We start from the raw sequence: 23,692 nt of genomic DNA on the forward strand, positions 1-23,692 counted from the left end.
TCTTACCACTCTAAAAACAACTCAGACATCAGCTGCAAATTACAGCATATTTACATAAATAACAAATAGGAGAAAAAATAAACAAGTCGCTTGCGAGAAATTCCACTTTCTAATTGCTACGCAAACTGCAATAAGATCAAGTATAGACATAAACTGCATTTCCACTATTTTAAATCTTTTGTCGACTGACTTGGGGAGACGATGACGGAACTCAGCAGGAAGTTTCTTGGCGGGGTCGGCAGGGGGGTGGGGCTGTGGCGCCAACATGTGCACAGGTTGGGAGGGTTAAGGCTAAATTTGAATCCTTTTCACACAACCTACCAATCACAACAAGCCGTATATAATTTGACCTACTGTCTAATAAGCCTGAGAGGGGAAAAAATAAAACCTACTAGTCGGGGATGAAACGGACACACAAACACCCTCAGCGACGGCCAACACGAGTTCAGATGCACGCGTCTGCTCTTACACATTCAACCTAACATGATTGTTTGCCGCTACCAAAATACTGTTTTACAGTAGCGTCATCCGGACCGACGTATCAAATACTCGACCACCATTCCTAAGTCGTTTGAGTGCACGGCGTCGGCACAGCGCAGGAGGAGACACAGAGCGAGCAGTCGCCGTTGGAAGTCAATCCGTTGTGATCTTTTACCCTGGTTCAAGTCATTTTGGGTCGAAGCTCAGCGGAATCGAAAAGGGATAAAGACTATTCCAAGAGGTATTCTACCAGAGGTGGAGGGAACTCTTCAGTAGGCATTGTGCGTGAGGTACAAAGGTAACAGAAAGCTGCGTTCCTCTATAAAACTAATGCGGTGTGATTTTCTTGTCTTTTTCAATATCTTACCTAAAATGTTAGATTTAAACTCCAAGACCTTAAAATGGTCCCTATTAGACAAAACAGCTTATGATAAACCCATGACAACCATTTCTTTGACGGGAAGCCATGCACTGAGGGACAGCTTGCGCCCCCCCCCCCCCCCCCCCCCCCCCAAGTGTCCTAACACAGCATCTAAAGTGGTGAGGAGGTCAGAAAGGCGTCCTGCTTCACACCAAAAGGAAGGTTTCAGGAAAAAACACAGAGACAGTGAGGAGCGGGTTGAAGAGGAGGAGGAAGAGGAGGGTCCTTTTTTCCTTGATCAGGAAGCTGAGTCCAAGAAAGATCTGCCCAGAGCTCTCTGATCAGGAATCCCTTGGCGTGGGGTAACCACTGAGAAAAGGAGTAACAGGATATTTCACTGATCAGCGCAGGAGATGAGGACTGGAGTCTGACCCAGCTCCTTCTTCTGAGTCTCAGACAAACTTCGTTGGCCCCTGAAATGTGATGAGGAGAGTGCTCAGTGATAAATCAATTCCCCAACATCTTTGAAGAAGCAAACAAACAAGGGAGTGTTTCTTAAATCATAGAGGAATTCTGAACAGGGAAGAATATGCTTTACATACTGATAAGTTAAAAAAGGAGAAGTTTCAGTGCAGTTCTCATGCAAGCTGCATCATCTATCATTAAAATAATCATCACTCTGGTTCAAACTTAAATAGACACGCTGCCACAGTAGCTTTAAGGTCCAGTCACATGGACAATGTGTGAATGTGGAAAATGAGAAATAAAAAAAAAATAAAAAACCAAAGTGGCCGTTGGGCTGGGTCTCTACCTGTGAACATTTTCCATGGCTGCTACCTCAGCGAGGGCTTCCAAGCTGAAAAAGGCAGGTAGCTCTTGTGGGGTGGCACTCCTCTCGGCCTCCTCGCCGCCGGGATGACTGAAGCACCCGTCTTCATTGCATAAATTCAGTTGGGGTAATGGCTTCTTTTCCTGTTCCTGGCTCACGTCCTTAGTTTTGTCCTCTGCGAAAACACAAAAAAAGTACATTAACCCTGTTGGCTGAGAAGAAACAATTGACATTATCAAATGCATGGAGGCTCCTTTTAAAAACATACACACTCATGCAACATGCATATTCATTATTCCTTTTTCTGGCTCACTAAATGTTAGGTCTCTTGAGCAGCAGCAGCAGTAAAAACAACATTCTCTCTCTCTCTCTCTCTCTTTTTTTTATTAAAAAATTTACCGTCTACCAACAGCCTTTGCCAACTGGCGGACCGCGATCCAAACGTGACTCGCAGAGCTGTTTGTATTGGGTCACGGCTTCGTGAGCGATTTCCCTATTTTTTCTCTAAAAAGGGATTTTAAAACATACATATTTATAATTTCTGTATTCCTAAAATGTTGGGCATTTATTTGTAGGACACGCTTCAATTCAATAATTTATATCCTAGACAATACATGAAGTGGGCTTTCGTTTTCATGTTTGTGGAATAAAGTTGGGTCGCCACTGCATTACAAGGGAAAGAAATGTGGCTCCTGAGACTCCCCCAGCTGGTCTACCAATGCTCTGACACCCTCTAGGGGTCACATATTGTAACTGCACCTTTATGAGAGACCGCTCTGGTGCTCTCATGGTCTTGCCTCAACTGAAAGCTCTGGGTCCTGCATACACTCCCGCCTGTCATCCCATCACACATCAGTCAAAATGCCTTCAGTCTCACCACTGATAGTGCATGTGGTGACAGTCGCAGTGGTAAATAAAATGCCACCACGTCTACGCGAAGCTCACTATTAGCCACTGCTTCACATTGTTGAAAAGCGATGTAATGAGAACCCTCGCAAGTGTGGACCGTCGCTTGTGGCGTCACTCACCTTCGACAGGAGACACGCGGCCATCCGCTGTCCGAACTAAATGTGTGATCTTGGTCTTCCTGGCCTTTCTCTTCTGGCTACCAACTAGCATCTCCATACTAGCGGTGCCCTGCGAGTCCGGGCACATTATGGCAAGGGGGGTGCAAAGTTTGGCTTTTGACGCTGCCTCCGGTTGGCTGGAATCGCTCTGTATCACTGCTGCACACAGAAGGTTCACAATACAGCTCAATAACATAGAAACATCAAACTTTCCAGACTCCATTAAATCACAGTAAATGTGAGCAGACTGTAAATGCAGTATATGAGAACACAGAACTTTACTGACGATGTCAAACATACTCAAAAATGTAGCAGTTTAGTCAGTTAGCAATATTTGACACTGAGTTCTCTATAAAATCCAAAGCAACTTGTAAAAATGTAAGATTAAAATAATCAGAATGATTGAGAATATGGAATGTTTAGTCTTTACAACAGTCTGTGAAACGTCGGCTAAAATATTCACATCTCAGCTGTACAACGAACAATGATCAACATTCTAGTTCACCTTTGTCCACCGGTTTCTCCTTTTTGTGTTTGTGCTTCCTAACAATCTTGTGGAATGAAGTCTTTTTCTGAGATGGAGATGGTCCTGATATAGCAAAACAAAAAAACATAGAGCATGGAAATGCCATGTTATGGAATCCAAGTGTGTTTGTTTTACAAAGAGCAGGTCCACACCACCACAAATGAGGAAAAACATTCAAAATGTCACATGTGTGTCAAAATGGACGGCAGAAGAGCTTCCTGGAAGTGAGGATTAAAGACCTCCATTATTCTCCGGTGCGGCTGTGATCACTACGGTGCAAATAATTGATCGCAATGCTATGAAAACAGTAAAACGTAACGGCTGAAACTCAGAATAGGATGTGTCTAGCACTGCACGGCCAGATCAATCGCATTAATGTCAGCTGCTGCAATGGCAGAGTCAAAGTTAGGCTGAAGTTATGTCTTGGGTACGATCTGTTTGCCCGTTGCTCACTCTGCTCACTCCCTACATCCATTCTAACTGCACAATTACATTGCGTTTATGGAGCCAGTGTACAGTTGCAGCATGACTTGTTGTGAGATTCGAACAGGAAACAAGGACAAAGAAAATAAAATTATTTCAAAAGTTCGGCTGCCATCCCGACAAATCATGCCGTCCTGCATTTGAGTGTGTGTGTGTGTGTGTGTGTGTGTGTTCGACAGCCTCAAGTGATCAGCGCAACTCAACGCTGGCATGATCTCAGCGCCAGAAGAAACAGCTCGTTGATCCAGCCGGGAGAAGGGAGGCCCCTTCTGTCAACATGTGCCAATCATATTTCCTCCCTGCCAGCGGAGCCACTTAATATGTCAAAGTTAGAGGAGAGCACAGTGAAGATGCACACAAACTACTCTTGGAAAGTCAAGGATATGAAAACACAGCCCACGCTTTAACGACTTTGTGGGGTTTTTGGATTCACTTCAGTCGGCCGACGCGTCCAAATTCAACGAATGCACTCGCTGAACACGCTGCGTACGCGAGCACGCTTGTGTTATGCTCGTGCTCGTGCTCGTGCACGATCCGTGCTGCATTTAAGCCAACCCCCTCCAACCGTGCCGGGGCTGAGGAACCTTGACACAACTGTATCACAACTCTATTCTCTATATAAAAGGACTATCAACATGATTGTCCCTAATGCAAACAGGTGCAGACGGGGCGATGAATGGAATGGGGAACTACTGTTGACGGGTAAAATTACGTCTACCAGGACAACGACCCAGTCGTACCTTTTCCAGCTTTTGCTGGCTCCTCGTGGCCCGGCGCGCCGTCAGTCTTCTTCTTCTTGGTGACGGCTGAACCCTTCTTGTCAAAGGTCATCGGGCTGTACTGCGGGAGGCTGTTGAATTTCCTTTCAAACTCCTCCTCCAGCTTCCCAAGGCTGAAAGGCACGATTTAGGAATAGAATGCCTTTATTAATCCCACATTGGGGAGATTTGCATAATTACAGCAACAACATAGTGCAAAAGCAGGAAAATTGAATGACTCAAAAAGAAATTTAAACAAGTTAAGAGTTAAAAGAAACCAGATCATCAATCGTCGTATCAAGATGACGATTTTCTAAATCTAAAAACATTATTTATCTATTTGTTTACTTTTATTGTTTTTCTCTCTATGTCTTCCCTTTTTTAAACTGTGATACGGATCTCTTGGGTCTGAAAGAAAGAAAGAAAGAAACTAATGTAAGTAGCAAATTGCATTAATTGGCAATCCTGTCGTCTTCATTAAGAGCGCTTCAACCCATGGCTCAGTTCTAATCACTTAACAAAGCCTCATTCCTTGTATAAATGAATGGTTTGCTAATAAGTATGGAGAGTTGTGCAAGTGGCTGTGTGTAGGAAACCCGCGGATGATTTCCCACTAATGTCCAGTCATTGCGCCGCGCATGACGACATCAGTGAGCACGTGCCACACTCTTCACCTGCAGTGTGTGTGCTTCACCAGACTTGTAAATGATGAAACCTTTCACCCGCACGTAAAGACTTCTGGTTTGGTCTCAGTAACGACCTCACACTTACACGCTTTACATGGAAGTCCAAAAAGATTGATAGCGTCTGTACTTTTCATAGAGGGAAGTTTCAACTCAGTCAGACACAAATAGGTTTGTTCAAACTTTACATGTTTCTGCGTCAACATGCTGAAGGGGGAGGTTTTGCCGTTGAAGTATGTACGGTACGAACCTATTTGTGTGTCTACGCTTTGCATGAATTCTTTTCTTTTATCAAGGTAGACAATAATCATTCAACACCATTTCTTTAATAATGCTTTTAGCTGACATGACAGTCAAAAAAAAAGTCAGTAGGTCAAAGTGTATGGAATTATTTTGCAAAAACTGAGGGTGGGTGGGCGTGGTTTATTTCCCCCTTGGTTGGTTTGGGTCTGATTTTGCGGGGCAAAAAAAGGGGAAATAACACAACTTGGATCTCCTCATAATTGTGGCTGCTATTCCAGCAACACATCACTTTCAAAAGCACTTTTGTGTAACATGTTGTGTTTCCCGACATCATGCTGAGATGAGAAGTAGATACCACAATAACGGTCATGATGCAAAAATAGCAACACCCATCATCACAACACTGCAGGCTATGGAGGCTGGTGTACTCCAGATAGCAGCAGCTATCAGTGACCACCTGATCACAGGGGTCTCAGCACAGCTGTTTTGGTGGGCAATCAATCAACTCAAACCGCTGGCTTCAAACTGAACCGGTTTTGAAAGTGAGTGTGAACTCCGTCACGGCTCTCTGGTCGCTGACATGCAGGGCAGAGTGTTACGGGTACCGTATTTTGGGTGTGTATGTTGGGGCGTGGGTGTGTTTCTAACTCCGTTCGCCAGGTGGTTCCCCGAGAATCAGCTGGATCAACGTCATCAACTGGGGGGAGTTCCTGTCTCCGCCCACCGTGATTCTCTCTCGTACTGTTCGACTTTCGTATTGTGCGGTGACTTGTGTTTGTGCTAGTTTTAGGTGTAGCACTCGTACCCTTACTGTTTGACGCTCGTGTTTATGTATTTGTTTGTTGGAATTATTGGGCTCTAGGTTTAGTTTTGGGTTTTCTTTGGGGTTTAGTTTCCCCTTGTTTTCTGTAGCCTTTTTGTTTAGGCTTATGGGTGGCGTCCTTTTTGGGAACGGTTTCCCGTGTCGGGTCTCCGCCTGAGACCACTTTGTTTATATTAGGTTATTGATTTGGCACCACCCGCTGCCCTTCCTCTGTTGTTGTTGCTGCTGCTGTTGTTTGTTGTTGTTATTCCTTTTGTTAAAACCATTAAAAACATCTTAAGTTTGAAACCTGCTCATGGAACGTGTTTGTTGGTCCCACTTTTGTTACTAACCATTTTCCCCTAGACTAAGTGGTTCGTAACACAGAGGTAGAGCTGCAACTAATGATTATTTTTGCTGTCGACTAATTTATCAATTCGGTTTTCAATTAGTCATTTAGTCATTATTTTCTTTATTTTTCACCTGTTTTGAACTTCTGTTTAACCTTACTTGCTTAAACCTTCACACCTGTGTTGTACTCTTGTCGACAAATCTTTGTTGCCGACATAATCTATTACGTCGACTAATTGTTGCAGTGTGGCCTCACGAGGAAATCAAAGAACCTCAGCAGGGGCGATGGTTTTCAGTAGCGGTAGAGGAAAGAAGATTTCAGAGAAGTTTTCAGAATAGGACACATATTAAAACGGGGTAGGTGGGACTCACCCTGGCGAAGACTCATCTTTGGACTTGGACTTTTTCAGCTTCTTGGGGTTGCTGGGCCCCACCTGAGAGAGCGTCCAGCTGTCATCGCTCCAGTTGGCATCGTGCTCGGAGGCTCGGAGCGCCCCTCTCTTCCCTGCTGAGGTGGCCAGCGACAAGAGGACGTCAGGGACAACAGGTTGGACGGTGTGTGTGTGTGTGTGTGTGTGTGTGTGTGTGTGTGTGTGTGTGTGTGTGTGTGTGTGTGTGTGTGTGCGTTTGCTTCGTGGCAGGTACCTCGATCGATGTTGGCCCTCAGCGACGTCAGCATCCCCTCGGAAACCAGCGTTTTGTACAAGGCGCCTTTGCACCTCCGCTCCGACTTCCTGGAGCCGCAGCTTTCCGCTTTGGACTCGCTGGTCCCGTCGCCGGACTCCTCTCTCCTCTTGTCCGCCTCCTTGAGCTTGGTGCTGGAGGGGCTGCAGGGTGGACTGCAGGACTCCGCCGCGGCCCCCTGGTCGTCCGGCGTCTTTGCCTCGGGCTCGGGGCCGACGGCGGGCGACTCCTCCTTCACCTCCGCCTCAGACGGAGCCTCCTGCGCACACGGACCGCTGCTTTCCTTCACCTCCTCCTCCTCCTCCTCCTTCTTCTCCTCCCCCTCCTCCAGTTCTTTGACCGGGGTCTTGACTTTGGGTTTGCTGCTCTTTTTGGGCGCAGCGGTGCTGGCGCCGCTGGGCCCGGTCTGCAGCTTCTTCCTGGGCTTCTCCTCCGAGTCCTTCCGGGCCCCTCTGGCCGCCGCCTGGACGCTGTTGACCACACTGTCTTTGTCGCCCGCCGCGTGGGCGCACTTCTTCTTGGCGGGGCAGGGCGTCTCCTCGGCCTCGGGCGACTTGGCCGCCTCCTTCCTCTTGCTCTTGCTTTTGACAACGCGCGCATTTTGGCCGCCGAGCTGTGGGGGAATGGCATCGGTAGAGGTAGAGGTGACGGCCGGGGGCGAGGGCGCGACGGCCGGCCCGCCGGGCAGAGGGGCGCACGCGTCGCCGTCCACTTTCTCCTCCTTGACCTCGGACTTGAGCGGAGTTTGCGGCAGGGAGGCTTTGGAGGAGCTGTCCTCCGGGTGAGACTGGACCACGTCCATCTTCCCAGCTTCAGAGGCCAAGCACATCTGGTTAAAGGAAGGAGATACAGTGCCGTTAAGTAATAGGATTAAAAGATTGTGATTATGGTTAATTGCATTGCATCAATATTCAATAATATCAATATTACATAAGTAAAAAGTATAAAAATGTCGGGGGGGGGGAATGGGCAAAATAGACATTTGTCCCTAAATATGCTTTTAATTTGCACTTGAGTGCAATGGACCTTAGCATTAAGAACTATTATTTAATAATATCAATATATAAGATATATTAAAATAATGACAGAAGTATAAAAATGTAGGGGAAAGAATATGCAAAATGGGCATTTATCACTAAATGTTCTTTTAATATGCGCTCGACCGCAATGAATCTCAGCATTAGCAACGCACACCAGCACTGAGGCTTCAACAAGACAGGGGATGTGAACCTTTCCAGAGCTTAAACTTGTCACTTAGTTAGAAGTCATAAACTGTGGAGTCCATCTGCAAGTGCAAACATTTCGCTGGCTTACCTCAGCAAGCTGGAACAGAGCCGACTGTCGACATGGTTTTCCTTCAGGAGCCGCAGAGAGGGACGACTGTGAAGAGGCGGCAAAATCACTGGTAAACCATTAAATTGCTTCCCAAAACTTCCTGCCACTGGCAACTTTAGCAGCGTCCCAGTGAACCAAACTGATGTTTGAATCACGCATGCATGAGGTGGACCTATTGCTATGACAGCGTTCAAAGTGAAAAGGATGAGTTGAATCAGGTGAAACAGTGACACCTGCTGACTCAGCAGGGTCATAACAACACAAAAGGTGAAACATTTTCACTCTTCCATGCCAATGAAAATATATAATGAAAATTCTTTACAGTGGATTATTATGGTGGTCTAAATTAAAATAAAATAAAACATAATTTGGACTTTTATTGAATGTTACAGTGCAAATATCCTAATCCATGTTTTCAATGTATTTGGTTGTTGCAAAGAAGTGACACAAGGGGGAGAAAAAAAGAGTAAAATTTGAGAATATCAAGAATTTGAGTGAAGCAAACACTTTTACTTTTTGGTTAATCAGTTTGTTTTGCTTTTGTTCATTATGTGTTCATTATGTGTTCATGACACATACATATCACCGAGTCAGTGGCGCATCAGTGACACCAAATTAATCCAGTCCTACCTCTGCCAGTGGAGACATCGCGGACTTGACCAGGCTCTCAGTGTTTTCAGGCACTCGGTCTGGAAGTGTCGCCGACAACTTCTGCAAATAAAACAGTGGAAGCAAATCAGCTCTGCCGTAAGTCATCACATGACCAGTCAACACTGCGGTACGATTATCCCATCAACATTCCACCACATTCAAAACCCATTTCATTCAAGTGAAATAATTTACAATTCATTGTTTGAAAGGGCTTCATTAAATTGACTCTGAGATTAAACTGACTCTTACTGGTTTAATGTGCCCTCTCAATACATTTTTTTTCAGTTATATTGATCAAATACCAGAGAAATGCAGATGAACTAATTCAGAAATTTGTCTGTGCTAAAAAAAATAATCCCAAAATTGTATTTGCAGCAATCACACAAAATATTTTCATGCATTTGTTTATCTCTGATTTTGTTTGTTTGATCAGATTTTTCAGTTTGGACATTTTTTTGTTGTATGATTTGTTCCACTACAAGAGCTACAAACAAAATCATACTCTTGGCAACTTCAGGTGCAGTGGGTAGGAACTCTCTAGGGCATCAACACAACTCAAGTCTGTTTTGTGGACAGCATTGATTCCAATATATATTGTAATTTAGGGCACCAATCTATTAGGATTTGTGATTGTGATTATTAGCATGTGGTCTCCATTCACTGCTATTTGTTGTTTACTAGCAAGGTTAGTTTTACAAAAGAAATAGAAAACAACTACAAACAGTGGGCATGTGATGTCACTTTAAACTCTTGATGTCGTCACAGTGATTATTTAGCCTGCAGCGAATTTGTTTCCACGGAAGGGCACAAACTGAATTCAGCGTATAACTCATTTAAAAGAATGGAAAATTGTGCAAAACAAAACGAAATGAGAGCCAAGCGTCTGCTGCACATACCTCCATCCCATCATGTGACATTAGTCACTCACTTTTGTCAGTTCATACCCCATTGTGTAGCGGGTCAATAATGTGCAGTATATTCAGTTTACACAGTGGAAGAGATAAAGAAAAAGAAGTGCCGGGCCCCACCTCTTCCTCATGTGCCGGACAGGAGCTTTCTTGACTGCCAGTGTCAGGTAAACTAGGTTTAGTGCTGGAGGGGATCTACAGCCGCAAACAACAGGTTTAAATGGCTGAGCGATATCAACTGAACAAAACTGAAAAAAAGAAGTGTTGACCCAACGACTGATCTGCAACCTACCTCTTTGTTTGTTAGGGCATGCTCCCCAGCTAACAGCAACATGCTAAGGCCTCCCATCTTTGTCGGGTCTGCAAAACAGTAACAGCGGTTGCAAAAAGAAGAAGATGAAGAAGAAACAAAAACGACGCTGGCGTTTTCCAACATTATTCTACTGACTTGTGATCAAACTCACCTGCCATGGCAAAGTTTAACTGTGGCATACTCTCAGTCTTGGGCACTTTCTTGGCAGTGGTAGCATCCTTATTGGAGTGGGAAGGGGAGGACCAAACCTTTTTGCGAGGGTTGCTCACTGGTTGACAGGAGGGGCTCTTCACTGGTTTGCTGGTGGTGGGACACCACTTGTAGCCTGGGTTCGCCTTCATGAAGGCGTCCTTGTACTGAAACAACATCAAGAATCCATTTGGTTAAAAGCTCAGCCACTTCTTTTGATGACAAAGCTCTGCCCAATTTTACGTAGTGTCAATGATCATGCTAGCACTGAAAAAAAGACAAAAGTATTTACACTTATCTGTAACTTATATCAAACTGTCTCTCCACAGCATGAGGACTTCATAAGACACTATTTGAACCCTGCTTGATGCGGCACCTTGAGTTAATTATTCGTATTACTGTATGGCAAACAACAAAGAATTCCATTTGTGTCTAAGCAAACAGAATCACTTAAATTCCTCAATCACTTTAAAGGGCTAGTTGACTCAAACGCAGTGCAACGATACAGGAAGCTCTGGTGACAATTTTCAAATCCATGTGCCCGTTTTGGAGTTTCACAGGAATAAAGAACTTCACTCAATGTAAAGCTATTGAGGTCAAATACTCCAATGTAAAAATAACAACAACAAAAACCAACATGTTCCTATCATAGATAAGACTCCTGCGGTGTTTCCCCAAGTTTCCCTGAGATGCGACAGTGTAATGACTCTAACTGGTGACCCAACTCTGTGGCTTTGGTGAGTAGTTTGCGCGTCACCAGAACTTGCAGTTCTCACAAAAGTCATATCAGAGCTATGGGGTTCGAGTGGAAATTCTGGCTAATTGAGGACAAATAAAAAGACAAATTGGGACGTTGCATCTTGGGGACAAACAACCGCAAGAGCAAAAATCATGCTTTTTTTTGTTTGTTTGTTTGTTTTAAAGCCTCTGCTGGCTGGAGTTCTGTCCCTCCATCAAACTGACTGCTTATGAGAAGAATCCTTCACCAGAACCTTCTGGAAGGTCTCCAGTGTTAAATGGGTGCCCTTAAAAATAAAGTGATTCCTAATATTTTACTGACGCACTTGATCTTTATTATACCAGCTGTGTAAAAATCATCAATCACATATTATTATTATTATTATTATTATTATTATTATTATTATTATTATTATTATCTTTTTATTATCCTATATTGATCATAAAGATGTGTGGCCGTGCAATGAGGTAAATTACTATTAATAGTGAATGAATGAACAAATATTATTAGAGAATGAAAAGACAACAGTTATTGAATTTAAGTGACTAATAGGCTAAAAACATTTGAATGTATTCTCTACTTAGAGGTCAATAGATCCTCTTCAATGTCAACGTTATTACAAACTGCAGTTAAGTTGAGAATCAAGATGAGATATCAAGCAAAATGATGGACAATCAAGAGAAAAATACAATGGGAATGTGCATTATGTCACAGACTCTCCTGGGGGTGACAGAGGAGCCAGCAAGTTTGACCCCTCTTGATGATTTTCTGTTGGCCTATGTTTGAAACAGCTGTATTCACGAGGCAGGTGGAACTCGCTACAAGACAGAAGCGCTGTCTCCGACTCTGCCATTATCTTTTGTGCCTCATAATATCAAGCAGAAATAGGTCTTTAACTCAAAGCAATGTTCATCTTTTTAATAATGAATCAGGGATTAAATATTCATAACTTTATGATAGAGTGCAACTCAGGCAACATATTCGGTCTCGGTCTGGTGCAGTAGTAATCGCACCTGGCCCTTGAACAAAAAAATTAAAAAAATCATTCTGTTTTTTGCCAGAGATCAAACTGAGACCAACGCAGTTTTGAACTGAGTCGCAGAGTTTTTTTTGTCACACCGTTGTTGTTGCGACGGTTACAGCCTTGTACACTGCAGTCACACACGTGTGGCGTTCAGGGCCCTTTGCATGTAACAGTCAAAAGGCATCACTTTACACAGGCTGCGCAGTTGGGCTGCTTTGAACGCACTTGAGACTTGGCCTGGAAACTGCAAGCACAGACGCAGTGCGAGATGTGTGATCAGGAGTCGTCATGGAAATAAACATCAAAGAGAAAAGGACTTTTTCTCTTGATACACTTGAAAAAACAGTTGATTCAAAACTCAAAGCAAGTATAATATCAAAATATTTGTTCAAACCCCATCTGACCTGTCGTGTACTGGGGTCTACTGATGGGTGTGAGTCAACTGCTCACCCTCTATGACAGTGTTTTTCAACCACTGTGTGTAATTTCACTTCATTGGTCTAAAAAATAACAACATTCCATCATGGAGTGACTGTGCTTTAAAATGATTTTAAGCCTATTTTCCTCCCAGGATATCAGCTTTGTGTGCATCTCAACAGGCCCAGGTTTTGCACTGAGTGAGCATAAGTAAATGAAGAGACTTTATTGTCATTATTAGACTAAAAAGTCTCATTTTATAATATTTTGGTTTGGTGGTGTGGCATGAGATTCATTCAATGTAAAAAAAAAAAAAATGCGCCGTGGCTCAAAAAGGGTTGAAAAGCTCTGCTCTATGAAACGCTCCGAGAATGTGCCACAGCGCCACTGACGCCCTTTCACACTTCTGCACCGACGGACGTCGCTCAAACATTCTCGGTGGATTTTCCTCATCTTTGACTTTACTTTTTGAGCGAAGGGCTGCTGCCTCCTACTCGTCGTCGTCGTTCAAGGAGAGTCTATGCGCGGCGAGAAGCGGGCGACCTGCTCACCTCCTTGGCCATGTCGGTGTATTTTTGCTTCTCTTTGGGCTCCAGCACGGCCCACCAGTCGGCCAGGATCTTGGTGGCGCCGCGGTTGTCCAGGCGCGGGTGCTCCTGCCGCACCAGGGAGCGGTGGCGCTTGCAGAAGAGGAGGAAGGCGTTCATGGGCCGCCGGGCCCTCTGCTCGCTGGAGTCCTCCTCCGCCTCCTCCGCCGTGCTTCCACATTGCACCTGCAGGCCCTGCTCGGGGCCGCACAGCACCGCCTGCTGGCGACACGTCGTACCGCAGTTGTGGCTTTTTGTTTGGGATGAATGAAGATGCGGCGGGGGAACACTGGGCGCTCGGATGCGCACTCACCTTGTCGAGCTCCTCTTCCTCCTCCTCTTCCTCCTCCTCGGAGAAGTCGAAGGCCTTCTTGGAGAGGAGCGGGTGCCACTGCAGGCATTTACGCTTCGGCCGTTTGCCCGCGACCTCCCCGGTAACCAGTGGCTCCTTGGCCCTGCCGCCGCCCTTCATGGTCCTAGCTCACCTGATTAACAAGACACACCGTAAAAACCATCGCCATGAAAACATTCATTAGGAGTTTTGTGTGCTTTAATGACCAGTTTGTTGCAGTGGTGATAACCACCAGTGGTGATAACCACCACTGCAACAAACTGGACAGCCTGTCCGGGACATTCATTGACTTTGATGTGGTCGATCATGTTTCGCTGGTTTTGTTCCCCTCACCGCTGGTTGAATGTGACATTGTTTGGATATTTACAGCTTATTTGTTGCATTCCTTTACTGTCACAGAGGATGGATGAACTACAGTTGGCTACTTGAAAGCCATCTCTGACATCCGTCTTGTCAAAGAGTACAGCTGCTATTTTGTTTATGGCCTCCAATGAAAAGCTGCCTACTTTAGCTTCCTGCCTCGGCCCCGGTGTGTAAAAAAAATATCTTGCATTTACACTCCGATTTACCGTTCAGATAATTCAGGACTAGTAGATTTAATTCATAAAAAGACCATAAGATAATAATGAATGTAAAAAAAAAAAACTAAAGAAGGTTTTAAGAACATTTGAGAACAGAGGTTTTTTTTTTTTGAAACTCCCAAAACAACAGAGATCATCGATCGTTAAAACCCCACTCACTGTCACATCCCAAAGGATATGAAATTTGTGCTCGGCAGTGGAGCCGTGCCCTGAGGGAGGGGTGAGCAGCAGCTGAGCCACACGGGAATCATTTGGTGATCTGACCTCTCAAGTCCAACCCTCAAAGCTGCGTGGCCAAGTGGGAGGCAATGGGTCCCGTTTCTCCAATCATTGGTACGACCCAGCCGAGGTAGAACCCACAACCCACTCCCTGTCTCAGGGTGGACAACGCACCACTCCTGACTGCTGAGTATTTGGCAAAACCGTCCTTGTCGCTACGTGGGTACGTCTGCTCGACAGATTGCCAGGACAAACGTTTTAGCACTCAGCTTCATGTGACGTGTTGACGTCATCTGTAAACAGGTGACGTCAACGTTGAGATGTACATCTGTGAGGCTGTCATGATTAGAAGTGTGCATGTCAATTAATGGTGAGATTGAGTTACGCACCGATTAATGGTGAGTCCACATATTATATTGTCATTAGATGGGGGAGGGAATGCTGATCTACACACTATTATTATTATTACGATTACTATTATTAATATCATTATTATTATTATTATTTACATATGCAATAAGAATAATACATTGCTTTTGTTTTTCTCTTCAATAGAAAGCCAAAAAGTCTCATTGACATCTTTTTTCTTACATTTTCTAAAGGGGCTGGAAAAGGCTTTCGTTCTGCTGCCTGCCATCTACTGGCTCTGGTAAAAGGCCTTCTAAAAAACTTAGTTGCTGACTCCTATTCTAAGATGACAATTATTATTACCTATGGAACTTCCCTCAGGGGATGATGGGTCAAATGCAGAGAACAGATTTTGCATCCTTCAGGATGTGGCAATCACCAGGATTTTAACTTTCAACCCACAAACCCCAAAATGACTTCAGTGTCAACTTTTCAGGCATTTCTGCTCAAAATAAATCTGGTGCAAATTAAAGTTGAGTCAGAAATTTAGAAACGTGACCCAGACTTTAGCGTCAAGGAAGAGACACCCATGAAAAAGAGGAGAGGGTTGATGGAAGGCAACAAGTGTTGCGAGAGTGTCGCGGATTCAAACATGTAATTATTGAAAAATAAACTAAGATGACCGGGGGGGAAGCCTCCTCCTGCCTCAAATCAAGACATTATTTTAAGACAAGAGGATTTCCCTTTTAAGTTTGTATGTAAAAATACTGACTTCTATTTGTTGCAACATGTCTGAAGCTTTCTTCCGCACATAACTCTTTTAAGTAAACAATGTTTCTCTGGATAAAGATTTACATTTTTTCTGTCTTTATGAGAATCTTCAGAGCAACAGAACAGTGGTGAAGTCAGGCAGCTTCATGAGCAAATTCTTGGAAAGAAATTAAACACTTTTTTTCTAATGCCACAGTAATTACTGTTGCATACTGAGGTGCACATTTGTCGATTTTATCCCTCAAATGATGACTTGTCAATCAAGTCCCTTACAGTTACATTATGCACAGATAACCTCTATCACGCTGTAAACGGTATGGATCACTAAATAATTATACCCATTCTGCACCATCATAATATCCTAACCATACAATCCGTGTGGGATGATTTCATGCTCGTTTACTAATAATTTGGTTTGAATTGAGATGAGCGAGGGATCAAGTGAAGAAGCTAAATGATCCCCCTAATGACCATCATTTGATTACCTTTAATTTGCTATTCTGTCTTGGAGAGGGGCACCGCTGTGTAACCCACCAGGAATAAAAACACAGCTGCTGAGGACAGTTGTTCCATACATGATGGACATCGCTGTGGCTTATAGATTAAATTAGATACCATCTGATGGTATATTATGCTCTACATGGTCCCCTTTAGGAACAAGAAGATGCTACCTTGTACTGTTTGTGCACTCAACGCTTGGCACAACCTGGGAAGCTGCAACAGTAGGACATCTGACTCAGTGGATTTAATGCTTATTTCTATCAAATTGGACTGTTTTTAACATGCAACGCTTTTGGAAAGTTTTATATTGTTTTCCATTGTTTAAACCAACCGTGTCGGCAATGCTTTAATGTGTTAATAAAGTGTTTATTGGGTTTACCGAATGACGAATGGCTTACTAAGTTTAAAGTTCCCCCCCAATGAATATGAAAAATAGTGTTTCTACACTAGCTCACAAACACATCTTAAAAGTGACTGTTGAGTGACTCTCTGTGTACCAGCTACAACTGCATCAGGGTTTAGATACATTTTAGAAGATTGAAGTGTTTGATGGTGAAAGAATGTGCTGCTGTGTTACACTTCTAAAAGACAAAAGGCAGCAAAACATATGCAGAATACTATGCCTCTCGCAAATACCACCTACTAATTTATAACAGTGAATAAGAAAAACTAGATAGCGCAAGTGATGCTAAATCTGTCAACGGCTAAAACCCTTATCGATTTTGAATTTTTCAACATGTTTGCATCTGTCCTGGTGGACGTCTCCTCAACGCGACCCCGATGAGATTAGCCGACCGATGGATGAGTGATTCAAAGACCCAAGATTGTCCTGGACGTCAAGCAGACTCGGGAGCTGCTGTTGGTGTTCATGGATGTCGAGTGGCAGACGGCGGGGGAGGGGGGGGGAGAGAGAGAGAGAGAGAGAGAGAGAGACGGGCGAGGGGGGGGGGGGGGGAGATACTTACTGAAGAAAAAACTATGGAAATGCTGTATGATGAGTGATGAAGATGACTCTGCCTCAGCCTTTGTCATGCAATGACGATGACCTATAAAATACAAGACAGCGCTCTCAGTCATGCGTTTACACTGTCATCTCTGCAACTATCCCCCCCACACACACATTAGCTCGGTTGCAAGAAAAAGAACATGTGAGCAATGCAACTTCGATAAGACACATTTGCGGAGTGACACTAACATACATAGCATGAGTCCCGTCAGTGCCCCCCTCCCCTCTCAAACACCACCACCCCCCCCCCCCCCCCATCCCCCCCACTCAATGCACGGTGCTACATTTTGTCTCATCTGATTACCGATCACTTCAATCGTGCAGTCGATCCGCCCTTGTGGCCACAACCAAAACACGTAGGCCGAAACCCTGCGATCGCTGGGCGCATGTCGTCCGGCGTTGTCCGGCCAAATGTCGGCAGCACTCTTCTGTTTGCGGTTTAGTTGCTGCGCAGATGTTTGCTTGTGTTCTCAGGTGAAACTGCTGATGCCCGGCCGAGCGAGCGAGCGAGCGAGGTCTGTCTGTCTCGGCAGCGGAGTCTCTCTCTCTCCCCGCAACCTCCAGCTACCGTGTCGATCTCCTGCAACGCACGACGACGGCACGGGGGAATTTTTTTCGAAACGGACGGTTGGTCTCTCAGGCCGTCCGTGCCACTTGAGCACACGTTCTCATCACCGTGCGAAATGTCGATCTGAGCTCTGACAAGACGGACAAGCCGAACGAGAGTCCATCTTGCCTCGGTTTAGAAGGGAGGGAGGGAGGGAGGAGGAGGAGGAGGGAGAACACCCCCCCCCCCCAAGTACAGTAACAGCGCTGCTGCTGGTGGTGGTGCTGGTGGTGGTGGAGGTGGGGGATATTTCAGTCTTGTCAAACTCGGCCGATCTCGTCGAAATGTCCGCACACCGAGGAGAGAAACGGCGCCGGTGGTTAATTAAACTGGGGATCTTCTGAGCGGGGCCACGCATCTGTGGCCAGTGCTCGGCTGGCCACTAGCTCCATTTTCTCGCACTCATACTAGGAATAAAAAGTAGCTAGTTAGCTTGCTAGCTCGGCAGCCCCGCTTCACTGGACGTGTCAGGGTATATGCGTGCGACGGCGTCCAAAAACAAGTGTGCTGCTTCTCGGTGGAGCCGCCGACGAAGAAAAAAGCAAAACAAAACACAGAATAAACGGAAACGGTGACCGCGGTGCTTGTTCGCCCCGTTCCTGCGTTCGTCGGTTCACGTCCACCGCAGCTCTCTGAGCCGCTGTAGTTGATGCGGAGAGGAAGAGGAGGGAGGTGGTGGAGGAGGGCAAGTCATACCACCTCACTGAGAAACAGTTGCCCCTACCGTGTATTTTACACGGGGTTCGAACAGGAGAGGCTCTGAGATAGTGGAGCGGCACGTTAGCAATGACGACGCCGTGAGGACCGTCGAGCTGGCGGCGGTTCAAGTGTCGACGGTCGGGGGGGAAAGACGAATTGGAAGGGTGAAGAGAAGCCAACGGGCGGACATCACGCAACCCGGCGATAATAACAAATTTTCGGAGTGAGTGAGTGAGTGAGGAGGCAGGGAAATTGCCGAGGAAGATTCGACGGTACGTCAAAGCGAAAAGTTCCCCGTCATAAAACGCTGTCGCCCTGCGCGGCAGTCCACCTACCTCCGGTATCCTGCCCAGGTACCGAGCGGGCCCGCTCATCATCGGTGCCGTCCACCTTTTAACTTATTGACACACAGTTCAGCACTGGCAGTCAGGAACGCCAACATCAAGTGCGACCAAGTGAGCCGAGCGGAAACCGGAAGCAGACACAGATCACCACAATAAGAAAACGGGAGCTCGATGCTCGTGTTTTCTTAATACGTTTTCGGCTTGTTGTTCAACTTCTTTAACGAAGTTGAATCTATCGACAGAGCTGCGCCTCTACCAACTACCTGGTCGGCTGTTAACCAAGCTCTATACGTCTGTCATGTTTCATACGAGGAGATATGTAAAACCAAAATAGGATATATTCAGTCCATACTTTGAATGTGTTTTGAAAGCATGTATACAGACATCTGAAATAGGTTTAACATCTTCTCATAAGAAAGTATGAAGTCACACTATTTGGCTAATTTTGACGTGTATGACTTTATAACATATAACAACAAAAATAATAATAAGTAAAAAACAAAAAATATAACAAAAAGATGATCTGCATTAGATAACAGTAAGAACGGGCACAAGAATGCTCACATTGTACACATAAAAAAAACAACAATAAAAAACAACAGTGATAAGATTATTTGTCTTACATTTACTGAAGAAATTATAATGGAAAGGCAACATGCTATTTCCTGACTTTTAATTTTACCCCAAACTCTGAAAAACATCCTCTATTATCAATTATTATCAATTATCAACAATTATTCCCTCAACAAGCTCTGTAAATATTCAGAGAAAACACTTATGCAGCTTCTGTTTGCAGCTGTCTCTATGTAAAATACTTTGTTTTAAAAAAAGAAGTATAGGATGAAAAATGTTTGTTTCTGGACAGTGTAATAACGGGCTGGAGACATATCATTGTGAGGAAATTGGCAAGGTGAAAATGGGACCCCTAAAAACATGCACTTTTGACGAGCAAAAATTGGGTGGTCAGAAATGGACCATGGAATTTGCCAAATACATTCACAAAGAATGGTTGAGTTGTAGAAAACACATCTTGGCCTTTTTAGGATAGATATAACTATTGTTAAACCAAGAACACCCACCCCAAAACATCAACAACATGTCACTATACATGTGTGTATGTGTGTATATTCATTTATTATTATTTTTTTTTTTACAATTATTTATATCTTCAATTTCTCAAAGAAATAAAGGTATATATTTAGTTCCCCCATGCCAGTTTAAATAAAATGCCTCTATTTTTATAAGGCGTTTCCGGGGGGAAATTGCCGACATCTTGTCTCGCTTGACGTACACAGAAACGCAGCATTTCGCGAGATGATGAATGCTACTGTCCTCGAAGGCGACACGTTAAACCGCACGAACCCACGTCAGTAACACCGCGACACGACGATTCGGCCAGAAATACCGACTTGTTCAGTCATATAAAGTGGAAAAAAAATCACTTTCGTTTTGCTCGACGTGAGGGAAGAATTCTCCTCTCAGCCAAAGGGGTTATATCCCCTCCCCTCCCCCGGTTTGCAAAGTCCTCTCCGAGCCGGAATGGCCTGTACTTGCTGACTTACATCCCTGATTTAACTTTATCTCTGAGCACTGTCCGACTGTCAAAGGTCACAGAAAAGGTTGAGACGACAAAGCAAACACCAGATAGCGCCTCGCTCGCGGCTGGCGTCAGTTTAATTCAGCGGACTAACTACTTGTTGTGAGCTTCCTGGGTGTTCTTACGCGTGATAACGTTCACTCATTATTATTTTTCTTACCGTTGTCACGTACACGGAGAGCACTGGCCGAGCAGGACCGACCTGTGAGCGGCGGCGATGCAAAAGACGACCCGGTGCTCGTCTCATCCGAATAAAGTTTGAGTCTATTTAAAATTCTCAACAGTTTAGAAGCATACTGTACACATTGAAAATATCCACCTCGTCATGTAATGCCGCCTGTGACTGGACGCCCGTTTTGATTGGCAGGTCCGTCCGACCAATGGCCGGCGAGCTTTGATTGTAGCGTTGCGAGATTAGCGTAACCTTCTCTATTCTAATGTTCGGTACACGTGTGGTAAATTCAGGGCCAAACAATGCAAATAACGATAATATAAAGAGCTTACTGGCGACGTGAGTTGACGTAGGCTCAAACAGCAGTCAGTCTTTTTCACGGCGTTGTACTTTTTTTGGTCGAATTTGTTTTCAGGAGCAGACGAGACTCTCAGTGTCCACTCTCGGTTGTTTATCATGCGCGTTGATGAATTACATCAAGCTAATCAAAAGGCACCGTCTGAGTAGCCTGTAAAGGACCTCACCGCAGACCATCACAGTGGTGATGAGTAGTCTTCACAACAACTTAATAGTGTTGATGAGTGCTGACTGCATACAAAAAACTACTCCATACCAAACATTTCTACACATTTCTCACATTGATTATTCAAATTATGGCATTAATTCCATGTTTCGTACTGAGACATTTGAGCACTAACACTAAATTCACATAGTGGATAAAAGTGAGAGTATGATTCTTGAACTCATACCTAAACAGAGCTAAACACAGTTGCTAGATTAACTATATTCCCTATAGACTCAACAAATGTGTGCTCCAATATATATGTGGCAAAGAGCGGAGGGCCCAGGCGGGCTTCAAACCCCAGACTCCCGGGTAATAGCCATGCGCTTAACCATTCAGCCAAAGGGATATCCCCTTGGCCAAGTAGCCAGGGCGCATGATTAATTGGAGGCCCCCTCTTTTTTTTTTTCTTTTTTCTTTTAATATATATATATTATAAATAAGAAAGTTAGTGTACCAGACAGAGCCTGGCCTATAATTAAGACCTTGTATCTGTGAGGCCATGGTGCCATCCTCGACCCAGAAGGATGTTAGAGACCTTTACCATTAACATTAAAACCACAGATGTCTAAAATGATGTGTTGGCATGAAACGTGAGTGAGCAAACATGTTTAAATTTTCCACAAGTTGCCCCTCACCACATCTACTATGTCCATGCATCAAGTTTCTTGCATGTGACTGGCTCATTAGCTATTTGTGTTCAAGCAATTGAACTGGTGTTTGTATTTATCAAACGCTCCTGTTGTGCTGAAGTAGTGCTTTGTGAATGATCTGCTGGATATTTCAGTGCATGACTGTATCAAAGGAATATGGAGGAATGGGGAGATCAGAGTTACCATATTGTCACATTTCCAATGGTTAAAGTGGGCACACTGAGCATGTGACTGTCCCAACTGGAACATGCGTAAAACTGAACAGTGGAGGAAGACGGCCTGTCTGATGAGTCATGATGTGTTTTACATCATGTAGACAGTCGACTGTTTGAATACAGGCATGCCTTGGTTGTGGAACAATCTTGACACTTGATGAGCCAAAGTCTGTTTCCCAGAGCCACTGCTTTTATTTTTCCACATTAATTTGGTAAAGAGAAAAAAAGGTGATGTGATGAAAGTTCTCTCACATTCAAAGTGAACAACTCATACTTGAAGTGCTTGAAACTAGACACAAATCAGTCACTCAAGAGCTGCAATGTTTAAATTCTTGTCCAAACCTGTCTGGAGTGAGATTAAAAAACAGACAAACAACAAGACATTCAGTTCAAAATTCAGTTTTGATTAAAACTGCCTCTATAGTTGCAGCATATAAGACTTTGACTACATCAGTGCAGCTGTGTTTCTCCAGATGCAGTTGCATTGTATTGTTAAAGACCTGTAACGACCGTGTAGTTCATCATGACGCTCTTTAGTTCATGACTCCCCGATCTCTAAAACTGCTGCAGAACACAGAACATCTAAGTGTGTAAATAGTGAAACACTTTGTTTTAGCAAAATTGTGCATCAAAATAGCTCAATAATAGTTTGGAACACAGGGACAATTTGGCCTTCAATCCAATTGTATTGTCAACAAATGGTTTTAATTAACAGAGTCAATGGACACAACTTAACAGAGTTTAAGGGGAACTGTTTGATTGGCTCCAGGTGGCGTAACATGCAACATGTCTGGAATCCACCTTAGCTACTTTGGCTGCACAAGTTAAGAAAATGATTATTCATAAAGGGCCAAATGACAACAACTAATTATTATTTTTTGACCCAAAAGGTGCAAAGTAGGTCTAAAAAAACAAAGCATAGAAGAAGAAAAGTATATGCCATTTATGAGAAGAGCACAAAAAGTTCATACCTTTATAAGTGTTTTGTGAGATGATTTAAACTATGTTTCATAAAGAAGGTCAGTCTGTGGTTTTATAAAATGTTTAAAGTGTCTGATAACAAATTGTAATCGTAAGCTGCGACAAACCAACAAAGGCACATTTAAAAGTGGCAGTGAAATGCTAGGCTGCACTTGTAGTTTTTCCCCAGCCCCTTCTCCATTTGCCAGTGTGTGTAGACTACAAACAAACAAAGCAAACCTGATGACAGAGAGAAAGACATCTTGGCCTAATTCTGAAATGGGAATTCAATAGGTGTTACCGATGTACTACACTGCATGTACCTAGTTTGGCCTCAAGAGGTCGTGAGATTAAATGTTCTGAGCGCTTTTCACTTCCCTTCCATCAACGTCTCACTGACAAGTCAGGCCACGTTAAATTGAACTGATACAAACGGAAAACAAAATCTAACAGATGCACACGAATTAAGAAGAATGCCACAATGTGCGTGAATAACAATTACTGGTGACTATTAAATGATTATTAATATGATTGTACTTAATTCCTTTGGTTTAAGTCAAACTACGTTTGGCATGGCTGTGATAACAGCATTACTCAACATGGGGAATCATTGTCTGCCCCAATCACGACATCCACGCTGACAAAGTCTTTTGCCTCAAGCTGTTATTCTTTCCT

The 23,692-nt window shown here is 44.1% G+C and overlaps 1 protein-coding gene across 10 annotated transcripts; it reads right to left on the reverse strand.

Annotated features, from left to right (window-relative positions):
- Positions 1-1,017: 1,017 nt before the first annotated feature.
- bbx (BBX high mobility group box domain containing) lies at positions 1,018-20,790 on the reverse strand. 10 transcript variants are annotated; one of them, XM_076020029.1, is made up of 16 exons: positions 20,616-20,790; positions 17,168-17,248; positions 13,744-13,915; positions 13,395-13,652; positions 10,626-10,830; positions 10,454-10,521; positions 10,282-10,356; positions 9,233-9,313; positions 8,582-8,647; positions 7,229-8,096; positions 6,956-7,091; positions 4,487-4,638; positions 3,243-3,326; positions 2,699-2,896; positions 1,653-1,845; positions 1,018-1,314 (listed from the first exon to the last, which is right to left on the reverse strand). In XM_076020029.1, the coding sequence occupies exons 3-16, from the start codon at positions 13,900-13,902 to the stop codon at positions 1,236-1,238; spliced, it is 2,622 nt and encodes an 873-aa protein (XP_075876144.1). In that variant the 5' UTR covers positions 13,903-13,915; positions 17,168-17,248; positions 20,616-20,790; the 3' UTR covers positions 1,018-1,235. The 10 variants fall into 10 exon arrangements, with proteins under 10 accessions (XP_075876144.1, XP_075876150.1, XP_075876148.1 ...); XM_076020035.1 differs by lacking the exon at positions 20,616-20,790 and adding an exon at positions 18,850-19,005 and having other exon boundaries at positions 2,699-2,893; positions 6,956-7,088; XM_076020033.1 differs by lacking the exon at positions 20,616-20,790 and adding an exon at positions 18,850-19,005 and having other exon boundaries at positions 6,956-7,088.
- Positions 20,791-23,692: the final 2,902 nt, after the last annotated feature.

Source organism: Nelusetta ayraudi, unplaced genomic scaffold (genome assembly GCF_046127955.1).
Source record: "Nelusetta ayraudi isolate G7.1 ecotype Tasmania unplaced genomic scaffold, CSIRO-AGI_Nayr_v1 ptg000011l, whole genome shotgun sequence".
Classification (NCBI taxonomy): domain Eukaryota; kingdom Metazoa; phylum Chordata; class Actinopteri; order Tetraodontiformes; family Monacanthidae; genus Nelusetta; species Nelusetta ayraudi.